This window comes from Nomascus leucogenys, chromosome 5 (genome assembly GCF_006542625.1).
Source record: "Nomascus leucogenys isolate Asia chromosome 5, Asia_NLE_v1, whole genome shotgun sequence".
Taxonomy (NCBI): domain Eukaryota; kingdom Metazoa; phylum Chordata; class Mammalia; order Primates; family Hylobatidae; genus Nomascus; species Nomascus leucogenys.
The window spans coordinates 44,194,160-44,217,950 of NC_044385.1; the positions used below are offsets into that span (position 1 = coordinate 44,194,160).

The following is a 23,791-nucleotide window of genomic DNA, read 5'->3' on the forward strand; positions in this document are numbered from 1 at the left end:
CCACTCCAGCCCCACCCCGGGTATGGGAAGCCCGAGTTCGCGCCCGCAGCCCCCGGGCCGCCCCAGCGCGAGAGTTTCGAGGGGAGCCGAGGGAGAGCTGCGGCGTCACATGTGGAGCCACCCGGGGACAGGCGCCTGGGGCTGAGTCTCCCGGCGAAGCCACCGCGAAGGGGCCGCATCCCCCGGAGCCCGACCCTGGGCGTTCGCGAAGGCCTCGCAGAGAGGGGGAGCCCGCCCGCCCGTCCGCGCCCGCACAGGTGTCCGGGTGGTGGCGCCCGGCCCCGCCTGCGGACCCGCGAGAGGCGGGCGGAGGCGCGCCTGTGCGCCGGGGCCGGGGGCCGGCGGGGGAGGTTCCCGCGAGGTGGTTCTCGGGCTCCTCCTCGGCGCCTCAGGTTTCCTATCCCCGCCAGCAGGCTGCTGGCTGCGGCGCCGCCTCTCTCTACTCCCTCCTCTCTACTCCGTCCTCCCTCCTCCCGCTGCCCCTCTTCCCCGCGGTTGGGCCCACTCTGCGGCCTCTGCCCGCCTCGCCCTCGCCCGGGCCTCCTCCCGCTTTCTCTCTCCGCTTCCCCTGGAGCCTCCGAGGAGTCCGCAGCCGCGGGGCGCCCGGGAAGATGGCGGCGGCGGCGGGAGACGGCGGCGGCGAGGGGGACGCGGGCCTGGGCAGCGCGGCGGGGCTGGGGCCGGGGCCGGGGCCGGGACTGCGCGGGCAGGGCCCCTCAGCCGAAGCGCACGAGGGCGCCCCGGACTCGGCGCCCGCCGCGCTGCACCCTGAGGAGGTCGCCGCGCGGCTGCAGCGGATGCAGCGGGAGCTGAGCAACCGCAGGAAAATCCTGGTGAAAAACCTGCCCCAGGACAGCAACTGCCAGGTACTGGGACGGTGCTGGGGGCGACGCGTCCCGGGGGGCGGCGGGGCGGCGCTCCGTGTCCAGGCTGGGATCGGGGGCGCCTCAGAGCGGTCTTGGGGAGGGGGTCGGCGCCGAGTGGTGAGAGCGGCCCCTCGGTTTGACTGAGTTCTTGGGGTTTCCAGCCTGCAGACGCCCTGCCAGGGAGGGGGGCAGATTGGGAAACTGAGGCTCTGAGAGGCGAAGCGGCTTCTCCAAGGTGACGGGAATCAGGGGCTGCTGCCTCCAAGTTCGGCCCGCTCTTTCCTTCGCCTACGGCCGTAGAGGAGTAGGAGGTGAAGGAGAGTGGAGGTGAGTTGTGGAGCACACATTTTGCGGGGGGTAGAGGGGGCCGAAGCTTCGGGAGCACCTTGACAGGGGCGAGGGCTCCCGCGTATAGTCCCCCGTGCTCGGGAGTGCCACAGGGGGCAGGGGCACGAAGAGAGCTGGGAGTGAGTTTCGCTGCTGTTGCAGAAGCACTTGACCAAGTTTCTATGGAACAACTCTGTCTCCTCAGTTTGCTAAGGCCCCAGAATAGAGTTATTGCTGCGCCTCTTGGAGCCTTGCAGCCGCCTCCTGCTACGCCAAGTACAGTACTGGAGGATTTGTTCCTCAGTGACTTGGATGAGGTTTAAAGATAGCTACTCTGTGTCTTTAAGCCAGATTAACCGTTGCTTTTAAGATTAGAAACTCTGCACCTATTTAACTTTTTCTTTTTCCTGATTTCAAAAGCTGCATGCTCATTGTAGGAGAGCTAGGAAAGACAGAGAAGCACAAAGGGGAAACAGAAATTACCCATATTTCTGATACCTAAAGATAACCATTGTTATCCTGGGATGTTGTCCTTTTCTCTTTTCCTATGCATATATATTTTTGTTTTATCAAAAGCATGAAATCATTTCTTTGATTCTTCAGGATTTCTTAGCTGTCTGGATGTTCACACATGTTTCACATATAACCTGAATTTATATACTGCTCCGAGTGTGGTGGGCTGTCCTGGTAGTTGCGGATTTGTAGTTCCTCCTGTAACCGGTTGCATGAAATTGCAAGAGGGCTGGCTATTGACAATTGCATGGCAGTTCTTTCATGTGACTTATAAAATAATGAGACCAATGCCCCATTACTACGTAATGAGACCTTACATAGCCATTCACAATAAATATGAACATATAACCTTATAACCCGTAGGCATGAGGGGCTATTTTGTTTCAAAATGCAATGTCTGTCAATATTGTTTATCTCATCTGTCTTTCAACTCTTTCCATTCCGCCATGGTCCACTTCCCATCTGTCAGGTAATGTTTTGTGATACTACCTGTTAAGGACACCTGCAATGGACTGACTTCTTGGAAGCAGCCTCCCCTGCCCATACAAATAGAGGACTGTAAGGGAGCTCAGGAAGGAGGAGGCTTGGAAGAAGCAGATGGCATTTTAAAAAAAAACAAATTTAAAAAATAGCAGCTCTTTGTATAGACAGTCTAGGAGAAGAGAAATAGAGAAGTATCTCAGTGTCTTTGTAGAATGTCAGCTGTTTTTGTTATCACAATTCCTTGCATTAATTCTAAATATATTTGGACCCCAAATTCAAGACGTTCTGTCTATTCTTGCTTTGCTGTTGGTATCCTTCTCATTTCCCTTCGCAATAGACACGAAAAATATATCAAAGGGTCTAATAAAAGGAGCAGTTTTAATTAGTGTTAGAAGCTTTCTGAGAATTCCACTGGGATTTGTATTTCTGAGATTTCATCTACTTTTTCTTAAACTAATATTTTCATGAATATGTTCTGCATGAATTTTTTTGTATTTTTTGTTTTAACAATTTCTATTATAATGTCTGCTTTTTCTTAGTGACTATATTTTACTGTCAACTTACTGATGAAAGTTTATTTTATTTTGTGTCTTTTTGCCAGTAAGGCCTACACAAAATCACCTGTGCTAAAACTACGTATTTACCCTTATGAAATGGTTAATATGGCTTTTGTTCAATTATTAAGTAATCATATTTTTGAAATACTAAGTTCTTGTTCTTTTCTAGAAGAGTCTGTGTTTATTCATTTCTTTCTTTTTTTTTTTTTCTGAGACGGAGTCTCGCTCTGTCACCCAGGCTGGAGGGCAGTGGCGCGACCTAAGCTCACTGCAACTTCTGCCTCCCAGGTCCAAGTGATTCTCCCTGCCTCAGCCTCCCAAGTAGCTGGGATTACGTGAGCCTGCCACCACGCCTGGCTAATTTTTGTATTTTTTAGTAGAGATGCGGTTTCGCCATGTTGACCAGGTCGGTCTTGAACTCCTGACCTCAGGTGATCCGCCTGCCTCGGCCTCCCAAAGTGCTGAGATTACAGGTGTGAGCCACTGTGCCTGGCCTCATTTCTTTATTTTAGAATATCACTTTAAGGATCAAAGACATTCATAACTCTAGTTCTCAAACTGTGTATTTATGTCTCTAGAAAATACTGATTAATAACTGACTAGTAGAAACCCAATAATTTTTTCTTAACATTTGAAATATATGAATGTTTTCTTTTCTAAATGTAGTTTTCATAAATCTCAAATTTTGTTTTATTTTTGGTATAGCAGATTTATAATAGCATCGCACAACTTTATAGTTCCTATAATTAAAAGGCACACTGAAAGTATTTTTAACTGGAAGCTTTTAGAGGTATGTTTATCAAATACCTTATAGAAGTACCGGCTCTAAAAAAACTGAATACCTTTATATTAAGTTCTCAAAAGCTTTCTCACTGAATAATTACTGTGCATTCAGTCAAGCCCTGTCTGGTCTGCCTAAGCTTTCTGGAATCTTCCTGGCCCTCTTTGTTTTCACAGCCTCAGCTCTGGTTCACGTCCTTTTCATCTCTTGTTCACTGTTACAACTTTTCGGTTTGTCACCTACCTTCATTACTGTCCTGTTTCTTACATTTTAGCTCCTTCTGCTTGCTACTTCCCTTGAGGGATACTCCCGAAGCACAAATCTGATCATGTCACTCTCCTGCTCATAAAAAACCAGGCTTTGGCTGCACATCCTCTCAAACTTTTCCTCAAATTGTCCTTAACAGTAAAGAACAGTGAATCTGAATTAGACTATTGCAAGACTGAAATTGCTTTGAAGTTTTGTGTTCTGTCTGAAAATTTTATATTAATTTTATGTTCTATTAGTAACATTGGATTTAACACAAAAACAGCATTTAACTCCCAATTTTTTTTCATAAACTTGACACTTATGGAAAATGTACTATATTTAACCTTTGATTCTCCGTATTTCTGTATTACCATGGAGTACACAGATCTGAGTTTGAAAAGCATGAAATGATAGGACAGCAGTCTAAGATTCTTAGGCTTTTTGTGTGTTGGCCCCTGCCTATATTTCCAGTCTCATTCCTTTTTAATTTTTATTTATTGTTTTGAGACAGGGACTTGCTCTGTCACCTGGACTGGAGTGCAGTGGAACGATCACTACTCACTGCAGCCTTGACCTTCCAGGCTGAAGTGATTCTCTCACCTCAGCCCCTCAAGTAGCTGGGACTACAGGCATGTACCACCATGCCAGGCTAATTTTTTTTTTAAATTTTTTGTAGAGACATGGTCTCTCTATGTTGCCTAGGCTGGTCTTGACCTCCTGGACTCAAGCGATTCTCCTGCATTTGCCTCCCAAAGTGCTGGGACCACAGGTGTGAGCCACTGCACCCAGCCATCAGTCTCATTTCTGATTAGTCCCGCATTAGATTCTGTTCATTTCTGATTAGTCTTGCATTGGATTTTTTGTTTGTTTGTTTTTTGAGACGGATTCTCACTCTGTCACCCAGGCTGCAGTGCAGTGGTGTGACTTCGGCTCACTGCAACCTCCACCTCCTGGGTTCAAGCGATTCTTCTGCCTTAGCCTCCCGAGTAGCTGGGATTACGGGTGTGTACCACCACGCTTGGCTAATTTTTGTGTTTTTAGTAGAGACGGGGTTTCACCAGGTTGGCCAGGCTGGTCTCGAACGCCTTACCTCAGATGATCTGCCTGCCTCGGCCTCCCAAAGTGCTGGGATTACAGGCGTGAGCCACCGCGCCCGGCCAGTCCTGCATTGGAGTCTATTCCACCTTTATCAAACTACCTAGATCCCCAAGTACCTCATGCCACTGTGATTTGAATATTTATAGTTATATCTTTGTTAGTGTTTTGGAATGTATTTATAGTGAGTACTTTATAGTGAATAATATTTATAATTATTTTTAATGAATAATTAATAGTCAATAGTAATGTTGCGAATGCTGGTTCCTATTCATAGCCATTGTATATGTGTGTGTCTGGTCTTTTACAACTGAATTTAGAATTTTGATTGGTTAAGGTAATGTTTTAATATTTTTTCTAATATATGTGTTATTGTATTTCTATAAATTGTATTATGGTTAACCTGGCTCTGTTTCAATATTGTTGTCATTGGGGTTTCAAAATGGAGAAAACGGGCATTTGCTTCTCAGATTGTTTGTGTTCACTTAGGTTTTTTTTCTTACAGGTCTTATATGTGTGCATGTGTTTTGTTTTTGTCATATTGTTTACCCTAAAATCTTGAAGAGATTCTCTTGTGAAATTAGAAGACAATGTGAAGTGCTTAGGGCCAACATTCAGAATCAGCAGAGGAAACAAAACATTCTGTTGTCACTTTGGATATTATAAACTTACATTTCAAAGTACTCTAATATGATAGTTAATTTGAGAAGCTTGATGGTTAATTTACAGAGACCCATTTGAAACCATAATATTACCAAGTAAGCACTTTTTAGAATCACAAACAACCAAATGTAAGAAACTCTAGTTAACCTTTTGTCATAATTAAATTTTTTTCTGCTCTTTTTCTTTTCTTTTTTTTTTTTTTTAAGAGACAGTGCAAGATTGCTCTGTCTCCCAGGTTGGAGTGCAGTGGTGCGATCATAGCTCACTGCAGCCTTAACTCCTGGGCTCAAGTGATCCTCCCATCTCAGCCATCTGAGAAGTTGGGACCATAGGCATGCACCACTGTGTCCAGCTAATATTTTTTATTTTTTTGTAGAGACACGGTCTCTCTATGTTGCCCAGGCTGGTCATAATCTTATTTTTAAAAGCTACATATTCCTGTTTGTTTTTTACATCAGTATAAATACAATAGAATTATCTTACATATTTTATGTCCTTTAATTGTGGGATTTAAAAATGTACTTTGTTTTCTCTAACAATATATTCGGTAATTATTGCCTCTTTTTAAAATAGGGCTATTACTCTCTACTTTTTTCCGGACAATATTGGGGTGTTTTCTGTTTTTGAAATTATCCTTTCTTTAAAATCAAAATGCCATTGCTTACCTCCAAAAGTTACTTTTCTTAGTGTATGCTATGCAAAAATTATCTATTAAATTTTCTTTTCTAATGCAATTAAACAGAATTGAATTATGGGTTCTACTTCTTTTTCATGTGTTTTGTTATCCTATTCTCAATGTAACAAGAACACTGAAAGCTGCTAGGGAAATGTACTAATAGATTTCTGGGACACCACTGCCTCCTTAAGTTTCTAGTTTTGGAAGAAATTCTTGAAAAGTGTTTCAGAAATGCAGCTCTCTGCTATGAAAACACATTCAAGAAGAGGAGTAATACTTTGTGGTTAGCATCAAAATGCTGTGTTAACAGTGATTCCAAAGAAATCTCGTGTAATCTATAGCCCATTTCCCAGTTAATGACTGGGTTATGCTTAGAAATTCTTTTTTGAACTTGTGACATGTTTTCACATAGAAAGAATATAGTAGATGGTATTTAGTTTTCAGGTTAGCATTTTAGCCTCTATTTAAGTTATGATTGTTTATGAAGTGTAAGATTACACCAAGTAGTACAACAACATCTAACAAAGCTCCAGCTTTGTGCAGGAGCAGAAACTCTCCCAGCTTCAAATCGTCAGTAGGTACTCCTGCATCTTATGACAAAAGCTCAGGAAGAAGGGAATTTAAGGAAATTGCTCCTTGAATTAACAAGACTCAGATCAGGGAAGCATTAAATGAAGTCAACTCTGATCAAAGGCTGTTACTGCAAAAGGGGTTCCTACTACTAACTACCTGAGTTTCGTCTCTTGATTCTTCTATTTGTGCTTATTCTTCTTTCCTTGTGGACAAAAAGTTTTTGGTTTTTGTTTTTAGATACGGGATGTTGCTATGTTGCCCAGGCTGGAGTGCGGTGGCTATTCACATATTCACAGGCATAATCATAGTGCACTGCACTGTGGCCTCAAGCTCCTGGCCTCAGATCCTGTGCTACCAAGCCCAGCCTTGATTTTTTTGAAATCTTTACTTTATTTTGTAAATTTATTTTTAATTTTTAATTTAATTTAATTTTTTTTTTAAAAAAAGCCTTTTGCCTAGCTTTCCTTGCTCAGCTAAAACAGGCAAACCAAGGAATATTAAAATGTAAATAAAATTATTTGTATGTTTTTAAATCCTAAAATTGCTTATCATGTGTCTCGGCTGCTTGTATTTTGTTTGCCTAATTACACAATTGCCTGACTCTAAGGAGACAGTATGAACTGAGAGGGGTAATAAGTGAGAAGTCAGAAGATCAGATCACCTAGAACATTTGGCTATACAGTACTGTATATTTTGGCTGATGATTATGTGCAGGATAGCCCTTGGTGGTTGTGCTGAATAGCTTCCATTTGCTCTTCCAGATCTATTCTCGACCCTTCCACCCACTCCTTATTCAGGGAGGCTAATCTGTACTGTGGATTGCACCAACAAGGCTCTCTTATCCTCTGTTTTATGGTTGCACTTGGCCAGAGCCACTAGTGGGGGATCAGAGGGTTGAGGAGAGGAGCATTTATTCACCCAGCATTTATTCACAGGTGACTGTGGGTTGGTTGCTTCCTCTTTAAAAGTCAGTTTCTATCCAGTGGCTCCCTCCATACAGCCCAGCTCTCCTGATTATATAACCATTCTTCTTGTCTCCTTGGGCCCAGGAGGAGTACAGGAATGTTGCTAGCCTAGGATTTCTTCAAATCTTTGTAGATAGTCTCTTTTAAAAGTTCTCCCCAGTTAGTTTCCGAGTGTGCCTTCTGTTACTTGCTGGGGCCCTGATTCTGTTGCCTACCCAGTTGCCTTTCTTCCTCTTGAAGACCTACCTCTTTTTTAGCAACTGTATGATTTGGGTGGGTTTCATCTCTATCCCCATCTGTAGGGGTGACATAAACCAAAGAACACAGTTCTTCCCTTTTTCGAGAGGGATTGGTTAAAAGATGGGCAATAACCTGGACCGAAGCCCATCAGTACATGATAGTCCCTTGGTCATAGTGATTATTTCAGCCTGGCTTAGCAGAGAAACTTAGGACTTGTGTTTGGTTGTTAAAGTAAGTGAATCTCTTTCTCTCCACTGGATATGAATGCAGAGACATATGGCTCTGGCTGCAGCTGACAGTCATTAAGGGAGCAGACATGCAAAGGAGGACTGACGTTGTGGGGGAAATGTAGAGAAGCTGAGCTGGAGCCCTGATCGAACTATATCTGAAGCTTAACCTACCTCTGGACTTTATATATATGCAAGCCACTAAATCCCTTTTATTGTTTCACTTATTTCAAGTTGGATCTTTTGTTACTACCAACCAATAGTATCCCAAATTAACAGGCTGGAGTACAGTGGCACAATCATGCCTCACTGCAGCCTCAACCTTCCTCGCTCAAGCAATCCTTCTACCTCAGTCTCCTGAGTATCTGGGACCACAGATGCATATAACCATGCTGGCTAATATTTTGTGTTTTTTTCTAGAGAGGGGATTTTGCCATTTTGCTCAGGCTGGTCTCAAACTCCTAGGCTCAACCAGTCTGCCCTGCTTGGCCTCCCAAACTGTTGGGGTTATAGGTGTAAGCCACCATGTCTGGCTTTTTAAAAAAATATATTTTTGTTTCAAAGAAATCCCCACAAATAAGGTATCCTATTCCATCTTCAGACAGCTTTCTTTGTTATAAATGTCTTATTTATATGTAATATATACAATGTATTCACTTGAAGTCTTGATCCAATGTCTACCCTCTGGCAACGTATAGAATTTATTCTCCTTTTTTTTTTTTTTTTTTGAAACGGAGTCTCGCTCTGTTGCCCAGGCTGGGGTGATCTCGGCTCACTGCAACTGTAACCTCCGCCTCCCGGTTTCAAGTGATTCTCATGCCTCAGCCTCCTGAGTAGCTGGGATTACAGGCACCGGCCATCACGCCCGGCTAATTTTTGTATTTTTAGTAGACACGGGGTTTCACCATGTTGGTCAGGCTGGTCTCAATCTCCTAACCTTGTGATCTGCCCACCTTGGCCCCCCAAAGTGCTGGCATTACAGGCATGAGCCACCGTACCTGGCCTCTCATTTTTAACTTATAACTTAAATTACTTCAAATGACTAGTTTTTAGGACATGATTCCAAGTTTCCTCACCATCTCATTTATTTTTCCCTGAATACACATCATTACCACTTTGTCACTGTATCTTTTAAAATATGGTACCCAAAATTGAGTGTGGTAGTCTCCTTGAGATCTCCCTATAATCCCCAGCCAGAACAAATTTCTCTTTCCTCTGGATGTCTATAATAATAATAACCTTTGTTTTTTTGGGTGCCTACCATTGCCAGGCACCATACTTAAAGTTGTTTTAATATTATATTTAATCCTCATTTTAAGACTATAAGAGTGGAATTTCTTATTCCCATTTGATTGCTAGAGAAACAAAGATGCAAAATTAATGTCAAACAATTTGCCCAAGATCATTCAACTAATTGGTGGTAGAGTGGAGAACCAGTTCTGTTTGATTCCAAAGCTCATATCCTTATCTCCCATTGTATTATAATTCCTCTCTATGCAGCTATATTGTTAGTGTTTCAAAGGGCAAGGATCATTTGGTGTTTACCTTTGTATCCTCAACGTGTAACCTAGAAACTGACACATTGTTTGAAGAGAAATGTAAAAGAAGTGGACCAGCCACCTACCTTGTTCTAAAATGCTATATTTCCATTGAGACATCTGACCCCCGGCACACTCTCAGGATTGATTTGTTAATAAATTTTGCAATGTACCACTGTTAGCTTTTTTGGCAGGGAACTCTCTCCATTCACTTATAATTATTCAATCAGTCAACCGTTTATGGCTTGAGTCTGTTGAAAGCTGTAAACCCTCCAAGAAAGTGCTAATATTCATAAGCACACAAAATTTGCATATTATTTCAAGGGGGTATGGATCTCTTGTAACTTATCCCTGATTTCATTAGGGGATTGTAGACCCTAGATTGAAAAGTGCTGTTGCAGGCCAACAAAATTTTAGTCATGTCTTTGGGACTTTACCTGAGTAGGGACCATTTGGGCAGATCCAAAGCTGTTGCTTCAGGAGAGTTTTCATCAGAAACTTCTGTAGGCCACGTTTATGCATGGGGCTTTGGGTAGTGATCCTCTATCTGGGCAAGAATATAAATCAGGCTCAATAATTTTCTTTTTAAGCAAATCAGCCATGCTACTTCTTGTTTGATGCAAAAGCTTATTGCTCTCTAGTCACTCAGCAGCCCACAACTGACATTTTAGGTTCTGTGCCTGGCCCAGAGTGGATGCTCAACAAAGTAAATTTTTAAAGAGGTTTTCAAGAAGTTACAATGTAATATTTCCTCCTTAACATTTATTAAAAGTCAAACATTGATACAAAGAATGTTTCTCTTTAAAACAAATCGAGAATATTATCCATTCTGTTTAATGTTTTCACAATAAGTATTTCGTGATTTCTTAGTAAGAAAATAAGCTTCTCTTTTGTTAGATTTTAGGGATGCAACTCATTGTGAGCACCTAAACTTGTCTTCTAGGTATTTGGTGCTTAATTTTGTGTTTATTTATTACTGTTATCTTTAGGTTTGTAAACTTATTTTCCACTTCCCTATGTTAAGGCATTTTCTTTGTGTGTTTGAGGCTTACCGTTTTATTTCCATATGAATGCCAAAAATAGCATTAGATTCATTGAAATTTGTTTGACTCTGTATTTGTACATGCTTTCATTGTTTCTCTTCCTGCTACTCTCTCCTGCCCCTACCATACCCCACCCTATCTGCTCTACCCTTGGACAATTGGTTTTTATATCTTTCCTCAACCCACTGCAGTGATTATCTGCTCTTAGTTCCCGGCTTGCCTTTATTTCCTGGACTTTGGATATTCTATTACCCTACCAGTTTAACTACTTGCTTTCAATTCCAAAGTAATCTCCATTTCTCTGACTTTATGCTTCATAGTTTTTTTTTTTTTTTTTTTTTTTTTTTTTTTTTTTTGTAGCCAGAACTAGAGTAGAAAGTGATGGCAATAAGCAAGAACATGTGAATCTGGGAAGTTTTACATTTTGAAATAATCTCAGACTTACAGAAATGTTTTAAGTGTAGCGTAAAGAATGTTTTCCCCCTGAACTGTTTGAGAGTGCTGACCCAATGCCCAACCACCCTGAATACTTTATTATGTATGTCCTACAAACTAGGACAACTTCCAACATAACTACAATGCCACCCTCAAAGTCACACTGCTGCCTCCCAATCCTCAGATGCATTTAAGCTTTGGCAGTTGTCCCATCAATGTCCTTTACAGCGAAAGGATTCAGTTCAGATATATATTGCACTTAGTTTTTATAGAATGTCTTTCAATTTCGGTTTGTATGATGTTTCCTCATGATTAGAGTCAAGTTGTATGTCTTTAGCAGGAGCATCACAAGGTGGTACATGTTTTACATTTGTCCTATTGTTGATAAAGTTCACTTTGATCACTTTGATTCCCTTTGATTAAAGTGGTGTCTGCCAGGCAACTCCATGTAAAGTTTTCTGCTTGTAATCAATAAGGATTTTGAGGGGAAATGCTTTGAGACTGTTTAAATATCCTATCCCCCTTCAAGCATTCAGTTTATTCATTTATTTATAACAATATAGGCTCATGGTTTCCTATTCAGTTCAATGGGTTATGCTCCATTCCTACCACCATTACTTATTTTGATGCTTTGTTTTAGATTTGGCTTCAAGTTGGCCCCTGTGTCTTCTTATTGAATAAGCTTTTTATTTTGGGGTGATTTTAGATTAGCAGAAAAAGTTGCAAAGATAACACATGGAGTTCCCATGTATCCCTTACCCAGTTTCCCCTGATGTTACATCTTATACAACCAATGTACATCAGTCAAAACTTAGAAATCAACACTGGCATACTATTTTAACTAAATTACAGACTCTATTTTAGATTTCATTAGTTTTTTCACTTATGTTCCATGATTCGGTCCGAGATACACGATTGCATTTAGTTATGCTATCTCCTTAGTTTCCATTCTGTGACAGTTTCTCAATCTTTTCTTGTTTTCTATGACCCTGACGGTTTTGTTTGGGTATCTTTTAGAATGTCTCTTAATTTGGGTTTGTAGGAGGCTTTTCTCAAGATAAGATTGGGGTTATAGGTTTTGGGGAAGAATACCACAGAGGTGAAGTAGCTTCTGATGACATCATATCAGGGGGTACATGACATTAACATGACTTACCACTGGTGATGTTAACCTTGATCATTTGCTTAAGGGGATGTCTGCTAAGTCACTCCTCTGTAAAGATACTATTTTTCCCATTCACTATTCTTTGGAAATAATACATTAATTCCAGCATACACTTAAGGGAAGGGTCTTATGTCCTTTTGACGTGTCCCCAGCATTCACTGAGTATGTCCTTTGTTTTCAACACAACAGGACATTGCAGCTTATTTTGTAGTTTCTGTGCTCCAGCCCTAGAATCAGCCATTTCATGAAGGTGCCTATTTTAGACTGAATGTTTGTGTCTCTCTCCAAATTGATATGTTGAAGCCCCAACCCCCAGTGTTACTTATTTGGAGGTGGGGCCACTAAGGAAGTAATTAAGATGAAATGAGGTCATAAGGGTGGGTTCCTGATCTGATAGGATTAGTGTCCTTATAAGAAGAGATACCAGAGAACTTGGTCTCTCCACTCATACACCAAGGAAAGGCCATGTGAGGACATAGTGAGAACATGGCTGCCTGCAAGCCAGTCAGAAATTGAATCAGCTGGAACCTTGACTTGGACTTCTGGCTTCCAGAAATGTGAGGAAATAAATTTCTGTTGTTTAAGCCACTCAGTCTGCAGTAGTATGCTAGGGTAGCCTGAGCTGACTATTACAGTGCTTAGTTTCTTTTAGGGGGAAAACACTACCTAGAAACCAAGATCTGGAAACTAGCTATACTCATTGCCATTGGGTGCCAGTGCTCTCAGGTCCTCTTAGTAGACAAAGCTAGAGAATATATAAATGTATGTATATGTGTATATGCACACACACATACACTTATATCTCTATTGAAAGTAATGTGTTCCATTTTACGAAGCCAGCATCGTCCTGATACCAAAGTCTGGCAGAGACATAACCAAAAAAGAGAATTTCAGACCAATATCCTTGATGAACGTTGATGCAAAAATCCTCAATAAAATACTGGCAAACCGAATCCAGCAGCACATCAAAAAGCTTATCCACCATAATCAAGTGGGCTTCATCCCTGGGATGCAAGGCTGGTTCAACATATGCAAATCAATAAATGTAATCCAGCATATAAACAGAACCAAAGACAAAAACCACATGATTATCTCAATAGATGCAGAAAAGGCCTTTGACAAAATTCAACAACCCTTCATGCTAAAAACTCTCAATAAATTAGGTATTGATGGGACGTATCTCAAAATAATAAGAGCTATCTACGACAAACCCACAGCCAATATCATACTGAATGGGCAAAAACTGGAAGCATTCCCTCTGAAAACTGGCACAAGACAGGGATGCCCTCTCTCACCGCTCCTATTCAACATAGTGCTGGAAGTTCTGGCCAGAGCAATCAGGCAGGAGAAGGAAATAAAGGGTATTCAATTAGGAAAAGAGGAAGTCAAATTGTCCCTGTTTGCAGATGACATGATTGTATATCTAGAAAACCCCATTGTCTCAGCCCAAAACCTCCTTAAGGTGATTAGCAACTTCAGCAAAGTCTCAGGATACAAAATTAATGTACAAAAATCACAAGCATTCTTGTACACCAATCACAGACAAACAGAGAGCCAAATCATGAGTGAACTCCCATTCACAATTGCTTCAAAGAGAATAAAATACCTAGGAATCCAACTTACAAGGGATGTGAAGGACCTCTTCAAGGAGAAGTACAAACCACTGCTCAAGGAAATAAAAGAGGATACAAACAAATGGAAGGACATTCCATGCTCATGGGTTGGAAGAATCAATATCGTGAAAATGGCCATACTGCCCAAGGTAATTTATAGATTCAATGCCATCCCCATCAAGCTACCAATGACTTTCTTCACAGAATTGGAAAAAACTACTTTAAAGTTCATATGGAACCAAAAAAGAGCCCGCATCGCCAAGTCAATCCTAAGCCAAAAGAACAAAGCTGGAGGCATCATGCTACCTGACTTTAAACTATACTACAAGGCTACAGTAACCAAAACAGCATGGTACTGGTACCACAACAGAGACATAGATCAATGGAACAGAACAGAGCCCTCAGAAATGATGCCGCATATCTACAACTATCTGATCTTTGACAAACCTGACAAAAATAAGAAATGGGGAAAGGATTCCCTATTTAATAAATGGTGCTGAGAAAACTGGCTAGCCATATGTAGAAAGCTGAAACTGGATCCCTTCCTTACACCTTATACAAAAATTAATTCAAGATGGATTAAAGACTTATATGTTAGACCTAAAACCATTAAAATCCTACAAGAAAACCTAGGCAATACCATTCAGGACATAGGCGTGGGCAAGGACTTCATGTCTAAAACACCAAAAGCAATGGCAACAAAAGGCAAAATTGACAAATGGGATCTCATTAAACAAAGAGCTTCTGCACAGCAAAAGAAACTACCATCAGAGTGAACAGGCAACCTACAGAATGGGAGAAAATTTTTGCAACCTACTCATCTGACAAAGGGCTAATATCCAGAATCTACAATGAACTCAAACAAATTTACAAGAAAAAAGCAAACAACCCCATCAAAAAGTGGGCAAAGGACATGAACAGACATTTCTCAAAAGAAGACATTTATGCAGCCAAAAAACACATGAAGAAATGCTCATCATCACTGGCCATCAGAGAAATGCAAATGAAAACCACAGTGAGATACCATCTCACACCAGTTAGAATGGCCATCATTAAAAAATCAGGAAACAACAGGTGCTGGAGAGGATGTGGAGAAATAGGAACACTTTTACACTGTTGGTGGGACTGTAAACTAGTTCAACCATTGTGGAAGTCAGTGTGGCGATTCCTCAGGGATCTAGAACTAGAAATACCATTTGACCCAGCCATCCCATTACTGGGTATATACCCAAAGGACTATAAATCATGCTGCTATAAAGACACATGCACACGTATGTTTATTGCGGCACTATTCACAATAGCAAAGAGTTGGAACCAACCCAAATGTCCAACAACAATAGACTGGATTAAGAAAATGTGGCACATATACACCATAGAATACTATGCAGCCATAAAAAATGATGAGTTCGTGTCCTTTGTAGGGACATGGATGAAACTGGAAAACATCATTCTCAGTAAGCTATCGCAAGGACAAAAAACCAAACACCACATGTTCTCACTCATAGGTGGGAATTGAACAATGAGAACTCATGGACACAGGAAGGGGAACATCACACTCCGGGGACTGTTGTGGGGTGGGGGGAGGGGGGAGGGACAGCATTAGGAGATACACCTAATGCTAAATGACGAGTTAATGGGTGCAGGAAATCAACATGGCACATGGATACATATGTAACAAACCTGCACATTGTGCACATGTACCCTAAAACCCTAAAGTATAATAAAAAAATAAATAAAAAAAATAATAAAAAAAAGAAAGTAATGTGTTCATACCAATACATTAAATTTTAATCATTCCTGTTTTCTCCCATTCTGTATTTGTAACTCTTTTATCTGACAGTGAAAAGTTTGGTGTTCATTATCCTTATTTTATTTGCTTATTTGATCAACCCCATTTACATAGGCATCTCCCATCACCACTGCAGATGCTTGCCCCATTCCCCCCACAGATACCCACTTCACCCAATTCAGGCTCCATCCTCCTGTACTGGGTTTCTCTGGTAGCTGGAAGGCACCATCACCTTGCCTGGGTTCTGACACTCTGCTGGCTTCCTTCATGTAGAGTGCCCTCCTCACCATGTTTGAGCTTTGAAACCTAAGATACTAAGTTAAGATATTTTGTGTGAAGTACATGTAAGTTTACAGTAAATGCTATCTATTATTTGTGGAAATTGTGATAGCCACAGTTCTAAAAATGATCCCCCATATTTTCTGCCATAATCCGTGGGACTTTGACTATAATGAGGTATCACACTGTGATTATGTTAAATGGCAAAAAGGGACTTTTTTGCAGGTGTAATTAAGGTTACTAATCAGTTGACTTAGGGTTACACAAAATAGAGATTATCTAGGTGGGCCCTATCTAATCACATGTGCCCTTTAAAAGCAGAGCATTTTCTTGGGCTGGAAGCCTTAGGGGAAATTCGAGGATTGAAGCACAAGAAAGATGTGATTTGCTGTTTGTTGCTGGGTCTGAAGATGGAGTGGGCATGGGCAAGGATGTTAAGGCAGTTTCTAGGAGCTGAGAGGGTCTTCAGCTGATAGCCAGCAAGAAAATAGGGACTTCAGTCCTAATACCACAAAGAACTAAATTCTGCTAACTACCTTAGTGAGTGGAAATGGATTCTTCCTTAGGGTCTCCATATAAGAGCCTAGCTTGCCTGACACCTTGATTTGGCCTTGGGAGACCCTAAACAGAAATCCCAATGGGGCCTGCCTGGACTTATGATCTACAGAACTATGAGAGAATAATAGGTATTGTTTTAAGCAACTTAATTTGGAGTCATTTGTTGCACAATAATAGATAACTAATACAGTATATCCAGGTGATATTTGAAAGAAAAATATTTAAATATTTAATATTAAATATTTAAATATTGGAGAAGAGATTGTGATTTATGTATGGTTATTCTTTGGGATGGATGACTATCTAAATCTATCTCGGAGATTAAAGCCCTCTTTCTTGGGATGTCTGCAAGCAAAAACTGCTGAAGGAGAACCTTTTTTAGCTAGATATGTAATGTTAATTAATTTGAGCTATGTTAAGTATTTTCTTTTGAAGAAGTGAGTTATAAATTAGGTTAGTGTAAAGTAAGTATATTTTCAGGTTTTTTTATTTTTTATTTTTATTTATTTTATTTTATTTATTTATTTATTTATTTTTTAAGACGGAGTCTCGCTCTTTTGCCCAGGCTGGAGTGCAGTGGCCCGATCTTGGCTAACCGCAACCTCTGCCTCCTGGGTTCACAGCATTCTCCTGCCTCAGCCTCTGGAGTAGCTGGGACTACAGGCACCCGCCACCATGCCCAGCTAATTTTTGTATTTTTAGTAGAGATGGGGTTTCACCGTGTTAGCCAGGATGGTTTCAATCTCCTGACCTTGTAATCTGCCTGCCTCGGCCTCCCAAAGTGCTGGGATTACGGGCGTGAGCCACCGCGCCTGGCCTATTTATGTTTTTGAGACGGAGCTTCACTCTAACACCCAGGCTGGAGTGCAATGGCACGATTTCGGCTCACTGCAAGCTCCGCCTCCCGAGTTCACGCCATTTTCCTGCCTCAGCCTCCCGAGTAGCTGGGACTTCAGGCGCCCGCCACCACACCTGGCTAGTGTTTTATATTTTTAGTAGAGACGGGTTTCACTGTGTTAGCCAGGATAGTCTCGATCTCCTGACCGGGTGATCCGCCCGCCTTGGCCTCGAAAAGCGCTGGGATTAGAGGCATGAGCCACCGCGCCCGGCCTATTTTCAGGTTTTTTGAGCACTCTAAACATACTGGTTTATGTTAGTATCGTAAAATAATCTCAGAAAAAAAGATGCAGCGTTAGAGTTGATAAAGATAATCTATGGAAACAAAATGTCATGTATTTAACAAATATCAAAGGTCTACTTTCTGCTAGATATTGTGCTGGATGTTGGAGATCTGTTTATGCACAAGGCAGATATGAGATACTTGCCTACAATCTTGTGAAAATTATAAGTATATAAGCAGTTAAAATAGGGATGATAGCTGCTGTGATGTGGAAAAAAAAGATAGGCTATGGAAACATAGATATCTAATCCAGACTTGAAAGGTTCAGTGGCTGGAGTCACATGGCCACAGCCTAAGTCACATGCTGGGAGGCTACTTGCTGGGAAGGCTGAGAAATATAGTTGTTATTGGGCAGCCATGTGTTCAGCTATATGTTCTCTCACATTAGAAAGAGAGAGCAGTCTGTGCCTTTCTTTCCAAACCCTTCTCCCAAAGGAGACAACCCCAGATCAACTTCAGTGTCCAGAATCTCTGGGTGATGTATGTTTCAGGAACCTTTAGTTTAAGACAGAGAAAGTCACCTGAGTCCTGGGGAGAGAGATGGTAGCTAACGGAAAGAAGGGGAAGAAAGGGATGTAGAACATCCATGGCGTTAGTAACAAGAGGTACCAAGACCTAAAGACAAGGAAAAGCATGGCCAAAATTAGTTCGCTGTGGCGAGGCATAGAGTTTCATAGGGTTAGTGGTAGAATATAGGGCTGGCACATTTAGCATTACTAGATGATTGAAAGTGTGTAGGCCATGTTAGGGAATTTGGATTTTATTTAATGGGATATATTTAAACAAGGGAGTGATGCAATGAGATTTCTAGCTGTCAGAGAGTAAAATTATATTGTTTTTGCTTTTACCTCCAAAGAATTAGCATGGCAGACATCCCAAATGTTCTTGCCCCAATTCCCATTCTAAGATTAGGAGGCTGGTGATGCAGTGAGCTTTGGGAATGTGATGGGAATGAATATTTTATAGATTTTATTTTTGTAATGGCAATTCTTAAGGTACACCACTGTACAGTTGTGTTTGCTGTAGAGTCTGTCAACTGGGTTTGAATCACAGCTGTGTCACAAACTGTCTGTACAAGTCGCTTAGTTTTTCTAGGCCTCAATGTTCTCATCTTTAAAATCTGGACGATAAAATCCAGCTTTAAAATCCAATTCTTAAGGTTGTTAGGATTAAATGAGATAATGTTTATAAAGTGCCTGGGATAAAGTAAATAATCAGTAAATGATTGTTTTTATACTGCCGATAAAAAGCTGAAAGTTTATTAATTTATTTTAGGCCAAGTCAAAATGGCCTTCTGGCAAAACGTTGGTATTGAAATGAACTTTCCAGCTAAAACCCTGCATTGAAAGCAGTTAAAAATTTAGCCAAGTTAAAATTGATACCACGTCCACTTAGCCAACATCATATATGATAGGACTGTGTTGGGCCCCCTCAAAATGCATTATCTGGTGTGGGATATCCAAATGCAGTTTCAAAAGAGGGGGAAGGGAATATATAGGCTTGGAGCTTGGGAGAGAAGTTTGAAGTGGAAGTAAGAGTTTGGAGATTAACTGTCAGGAAGATGAGATTTAACTCATCTTAATGGGTGCAGAAAAAGCACTTTATAAAATTTAACACTCATACATCGTAATACTTACAGTAGGCAGGAATAGAAAAGAATTTCTTCAGACATGAAGATTATCTAGAAAAGCGAAAAGCAATCGTATTCAGTGGTGAAATATTGACAGCTTTCTTTCTTAGATTAGGAACAATACAGAGATCACTGCTATTCAAGACTGTATTGGAAATCCTAGCTAGCACAATACACCTAGATAAATAAAGTTTAAAGATATTAAAAAAAGATGTAAAACTGTCTATTTGCAGATAACGTGATTGTGTATATTGAAAATAAAAAAAATCTATAAATAAGCTATTAGAAATAAGCGGACCAGGCACGGTGGTTTACGCCTGTAATCCCCGGACTTGGGGAGGCCGAGGCAGGTGTATTGCTTGAGCCCAGGAGTTTGAGACCAGCCTGGGCAACATAACCAAAACCCTGTGTCTACAAAAAAGAAAAAAAAAAATTAGCCGGGCCTAGTGATGGCACACACCTGTAGTCCCAGCTACTCAGGAGGCTGAGGTGGGAAGATCACTTGAGCCTAGGAGGTTGATAATAATAATAATTAAATGAATTTACTAAGATTGATACCTGTAAGGTCAATGTACAAGTATAAATGATATTTCTGTATACTAGCAATTGCTAGAAAATTAAAAGTCAAATTTTAAAAATGGACTTCAAATAACATCAGAAATGTCAAATGCAATTTAAAAAATCTAATAAAAATATGCAAAATATCTATACTGAAGACTATAAATATTTCAGAGAAGAATTTAAGAAGACCTAAATAAATGGAAGAACATTCCACATTTGTGGATTGGAAGACTCAGTATCATTTAGATGTCAGTTGTTCCCAAACTGATCTAAAGTGTCAATGGAATCCACTCAAAATCCTAGTAGGTTTTTTTTTTTAATGGAAACTGGTTCTAAAATTTGTACAGAAATGCAAGTGACCTAGAATAGCCAAGATACTTTTGAAAAAAAAGAAAGTTGGAAGACTCACACTACTAGATTTCAAAGCTTACTATAAAGCTCAAATAATTTATTTAGTGTGATACTGGTACAGTGACTAGACAAGTACACTAGTGGAACAGAGTAGAGTCCAGAAATTAACCCACAGAATATAGCAACTCAGTAGTAGAAAGAATAGTCTTTTCAACAGATGATGCTGGGGCAGTTTGATATTCAAATAAAAAAAATTGAACCTTGACCCCTACCTAATACCACTTAGAAATATTCTATTAAGATGGCTTATAGTCTAAATGTTAAGACAATAAACATTCTGGAAGAAAAGATAGATCAGTGTCTTCATGACCTTGGGTAGGTAAAGATTTCTTAAAGTGGTCACAAAAGGCATTAACCAGAAAAGAAGATATTATATGATAGATGGGACTTCAGCAAAATTAATGTCTTCTTATCAAAAAGACATTACTAATAAGTCAGTAGGCAAACCACAGGCAAATGAGGATATTTGCAATACCAATATTTGACAAAGGAGATTGATATCCAGAACTTACAATTAAATTCTGCAAGTTGACCGGGCGCAATGGGTCACGCCTGTAATCCCAGCACTTTGGGAGGCCGAGGCAGGTGGATCATGAGGTCAGGCGATCGAGACCATCCTGGCTAACACGGTGAAACCCTGTCTCTACTAAATATATGGGCGAGGTGGCTGGCGCCTGTAGTCCCAGCTACTCAGGAGGCTGAGGCAGGAGAATGGTGTGAACCGGAGAGGTGGAGCTTGCAGTGAGCCGAGATCACGCCACTGCACTCCAGCCTGGGTGACAGAGCAAGACTCCATCTCAAAAAAAAAAAAAATTCTGCAAGTTAATAAAAAAGATAACCCATTTAAAAATAGATGAAAGATTACAACAGGCATTTCACAAAAAAGGAATATCCAAATGGCATATTAAAAGATCAGTAATATCATTATAAGTCAAAGAAATACAAATTAAGGCCATTGTTGGATACACCATTCCCACCAGAATGGCCAAAATTAAAAGACAGGCAAGACCAGGTGTTGGCTAGAAAGTAGAGCAATTGACACTCATATTCTGCCAATAAGTGCAAATTGGTTACAAATTTTTGGAAAAGTGGCAGTGTCTCTTAAGGATAAACATATACCAGCCGGACGTGGTGGCTCACACCTGTAATCCCAGCACTTTGGGCGGCTGAGACGGGCGGATCACCTGAGGTCAGGAGTTCAGGACCAGCGTGGCCAACATGGAGAAACCCTGTCTCTACTGAAAAAACAAAAATTAGCTGGGCGTGGTGATGGGCACCTGTAATCCCAGCTACTCCAGAGGCTGAGGCTGGAGAATCACTTGAGCCCAGGAGGTGGAGGTTGCAGTGAGCCGAGATCACACATTGCACTCCAGCCTGGATGACAAGAGTGAAAACTCCATCTCAAAAAGCCAAAAATACACACACACACACACACACATACACACACACACACACACACACACACACACACACACACACCCCTACCATGTAATTTAGCAGTTCTACTCTTTAGTATATGCTACTTAGCAATTATACGCCCAGCTTCATTCTTGATAGCCCCAAACTAGAAACAGTTCAAATTCCCATCAACAGGAGATGAGTTATATTGTTGTATATTCCAAAATGAATATTGTACAGCAATAAAAAAGAGGATTTGTTTTGTCAGATATCAATATTTTAAAGCTTTATTTAGGACAGTATAATATTAGCACAGAATAGGCAAAATGTCCAATAGAACCAGAAGCAGGAGACAAAAATATCCATGTATATCTTGGAACTTGATATGTGAGAGAGACGGCCCTGCAGATTGTTGAGGAAAAGATGGACAATACAATTATGGTGTCCTAATAGTTGATTACCCATATGGGAAAAAAAAAACTATTTTCCTCTATGGGAAAAGGGAAAAAAAAACTTACAGCACACAAAAATGAACTCCAAACTCACTAAAAACTGAAATGTAAATGGAAAAAATTTAGAATGATTGAAAGACAAAAGAAGATCCCTTTATGACCTTGTTTAAGAAAGGACTTCTTAAGCCACAAAAAGCCTACATTTTAAGGAAAAAGATTGATAAATTTGATATTATTAAAATGAAAAACTTCTCTTCACCCAAAATCCCACAAATAAACACAATGACTGATCACACTGTAGGAGAATACATTCATAATACAGTTAACAACAAAAGGTGAGAATCCAGAATATATTAAGGATTTGGTTCACAAGACTGTGGGGGCTGGCTAGTCCAAAATGTGTAGCGGATGCCAGCAGGCTGGAAACTCAGGCAGCTGTTGATGCTGTAGTCTTGAGGCAGAACTTCTACAGGAAACTTCACTTGTTGCTCATAAGGCCTTCAACTGATTGGATGATGTCCTCCTCTCCCCAACATTATATAAGGTAATCTCCATTACTCAAGTCAACTGATTATAGATATTAACCACATGTACAAAATACCTTCATAGCAACACCTATATTAGTGTTTGATTAAATAACTGGACACTGTAGCTGAATTGACACATAAAACTAATAATCACAATGCCCTACATTGTTTATTGATCATATAATGGAAATTAAGACCGCAATGAGACACAATTTTATATCCATTAAATTGACACAACTTAAGTCTGATAACACCAAGCATTGAAAGGAGTGGATCAGCAGGACTTTTATCTACTGTTGATGGGACTGTACACTGGTACATCATTCTGGCAAACAAGTTGGCACTTCCTTATAAAGTTGATCATTTGCATACGTACACCACAGGAATTTCTCTCCTTGAGGAGCTCTTGCACATGAATGCAAGGGGATAAGTGAAATTTACAGGAATGTTATGGTAGTTTTTAAAAAATACAAACAGTGAACAACAACCTGGAAACAAACCAAATAATCAGTCATAGTAAAATGGATACATAAATCATACTATAGTCACAGAATGGCATAGCAAACAGCAGTGAATAAATGAATGACGGCCACGTGGAATGAGTGAATTTTAGAAACATAATATTGAGTCTAAGAATCAAGGCACAGAAGTTTAAAAATAGCATAATACCAATTTTATAAAGCTCACAAATGAGTAATACAAAACAATATAATGTTTGGGACCACATGCCTACATACAGATATAGACCTGCGTGTAAGGAGGAAGGTGGAGGAATGGGATAGTGAAGGAATGCAGAGGTGGATGCAAATGTTGTCAGTGTTCCAGTCAAGTTTGGTAGTGAGTTTCTGGGTATTTATTTTGTTTATTACTACTCATAATATATGTTTGGTGTTTGGTGTTTCATCTTTTCATTTTATCAAGTTACATAAAATTTTAAAAGAAAATGAACAAAAACATGTGCTTCCATTTCCAGTCCAAAGCACTGAAATTTAAAAGT

At 40.5% G+C, this 23,791-nt stretch overlaps 1 protein-coding gene across 4 annotated transcripts in view; it reads left to right on the forward strand.

Moving 5' to 3' along the window:
- The first annotated feature begins 276 nt into the window (after window positions 1–276).
- The window catches only part of RAVER2 (ribonucleoprotein, PTB binding 2), a 97,763-nt gene continuing 74,248 nt past the window's right edge, over window positions 277–23,791 (forward strand). For 3 of the 4 annotated variants that reach the window (XM_030812955.1, XM_030812957.1, XM_030812956.1), the window contains exon 1: window positions 277–866. In XM_030812955.1, coding sequence (XP_030668815.1) covers window positions 612–866 — 255 coding nt within the window. In that variant the 5' untranslated portion in view covers window positions 277–611. The remainder of the gene's footprint in view (window positions 867–23,791) is intronic. The other variant, XM_030812958.1, reaches the window with a different exon arrangement.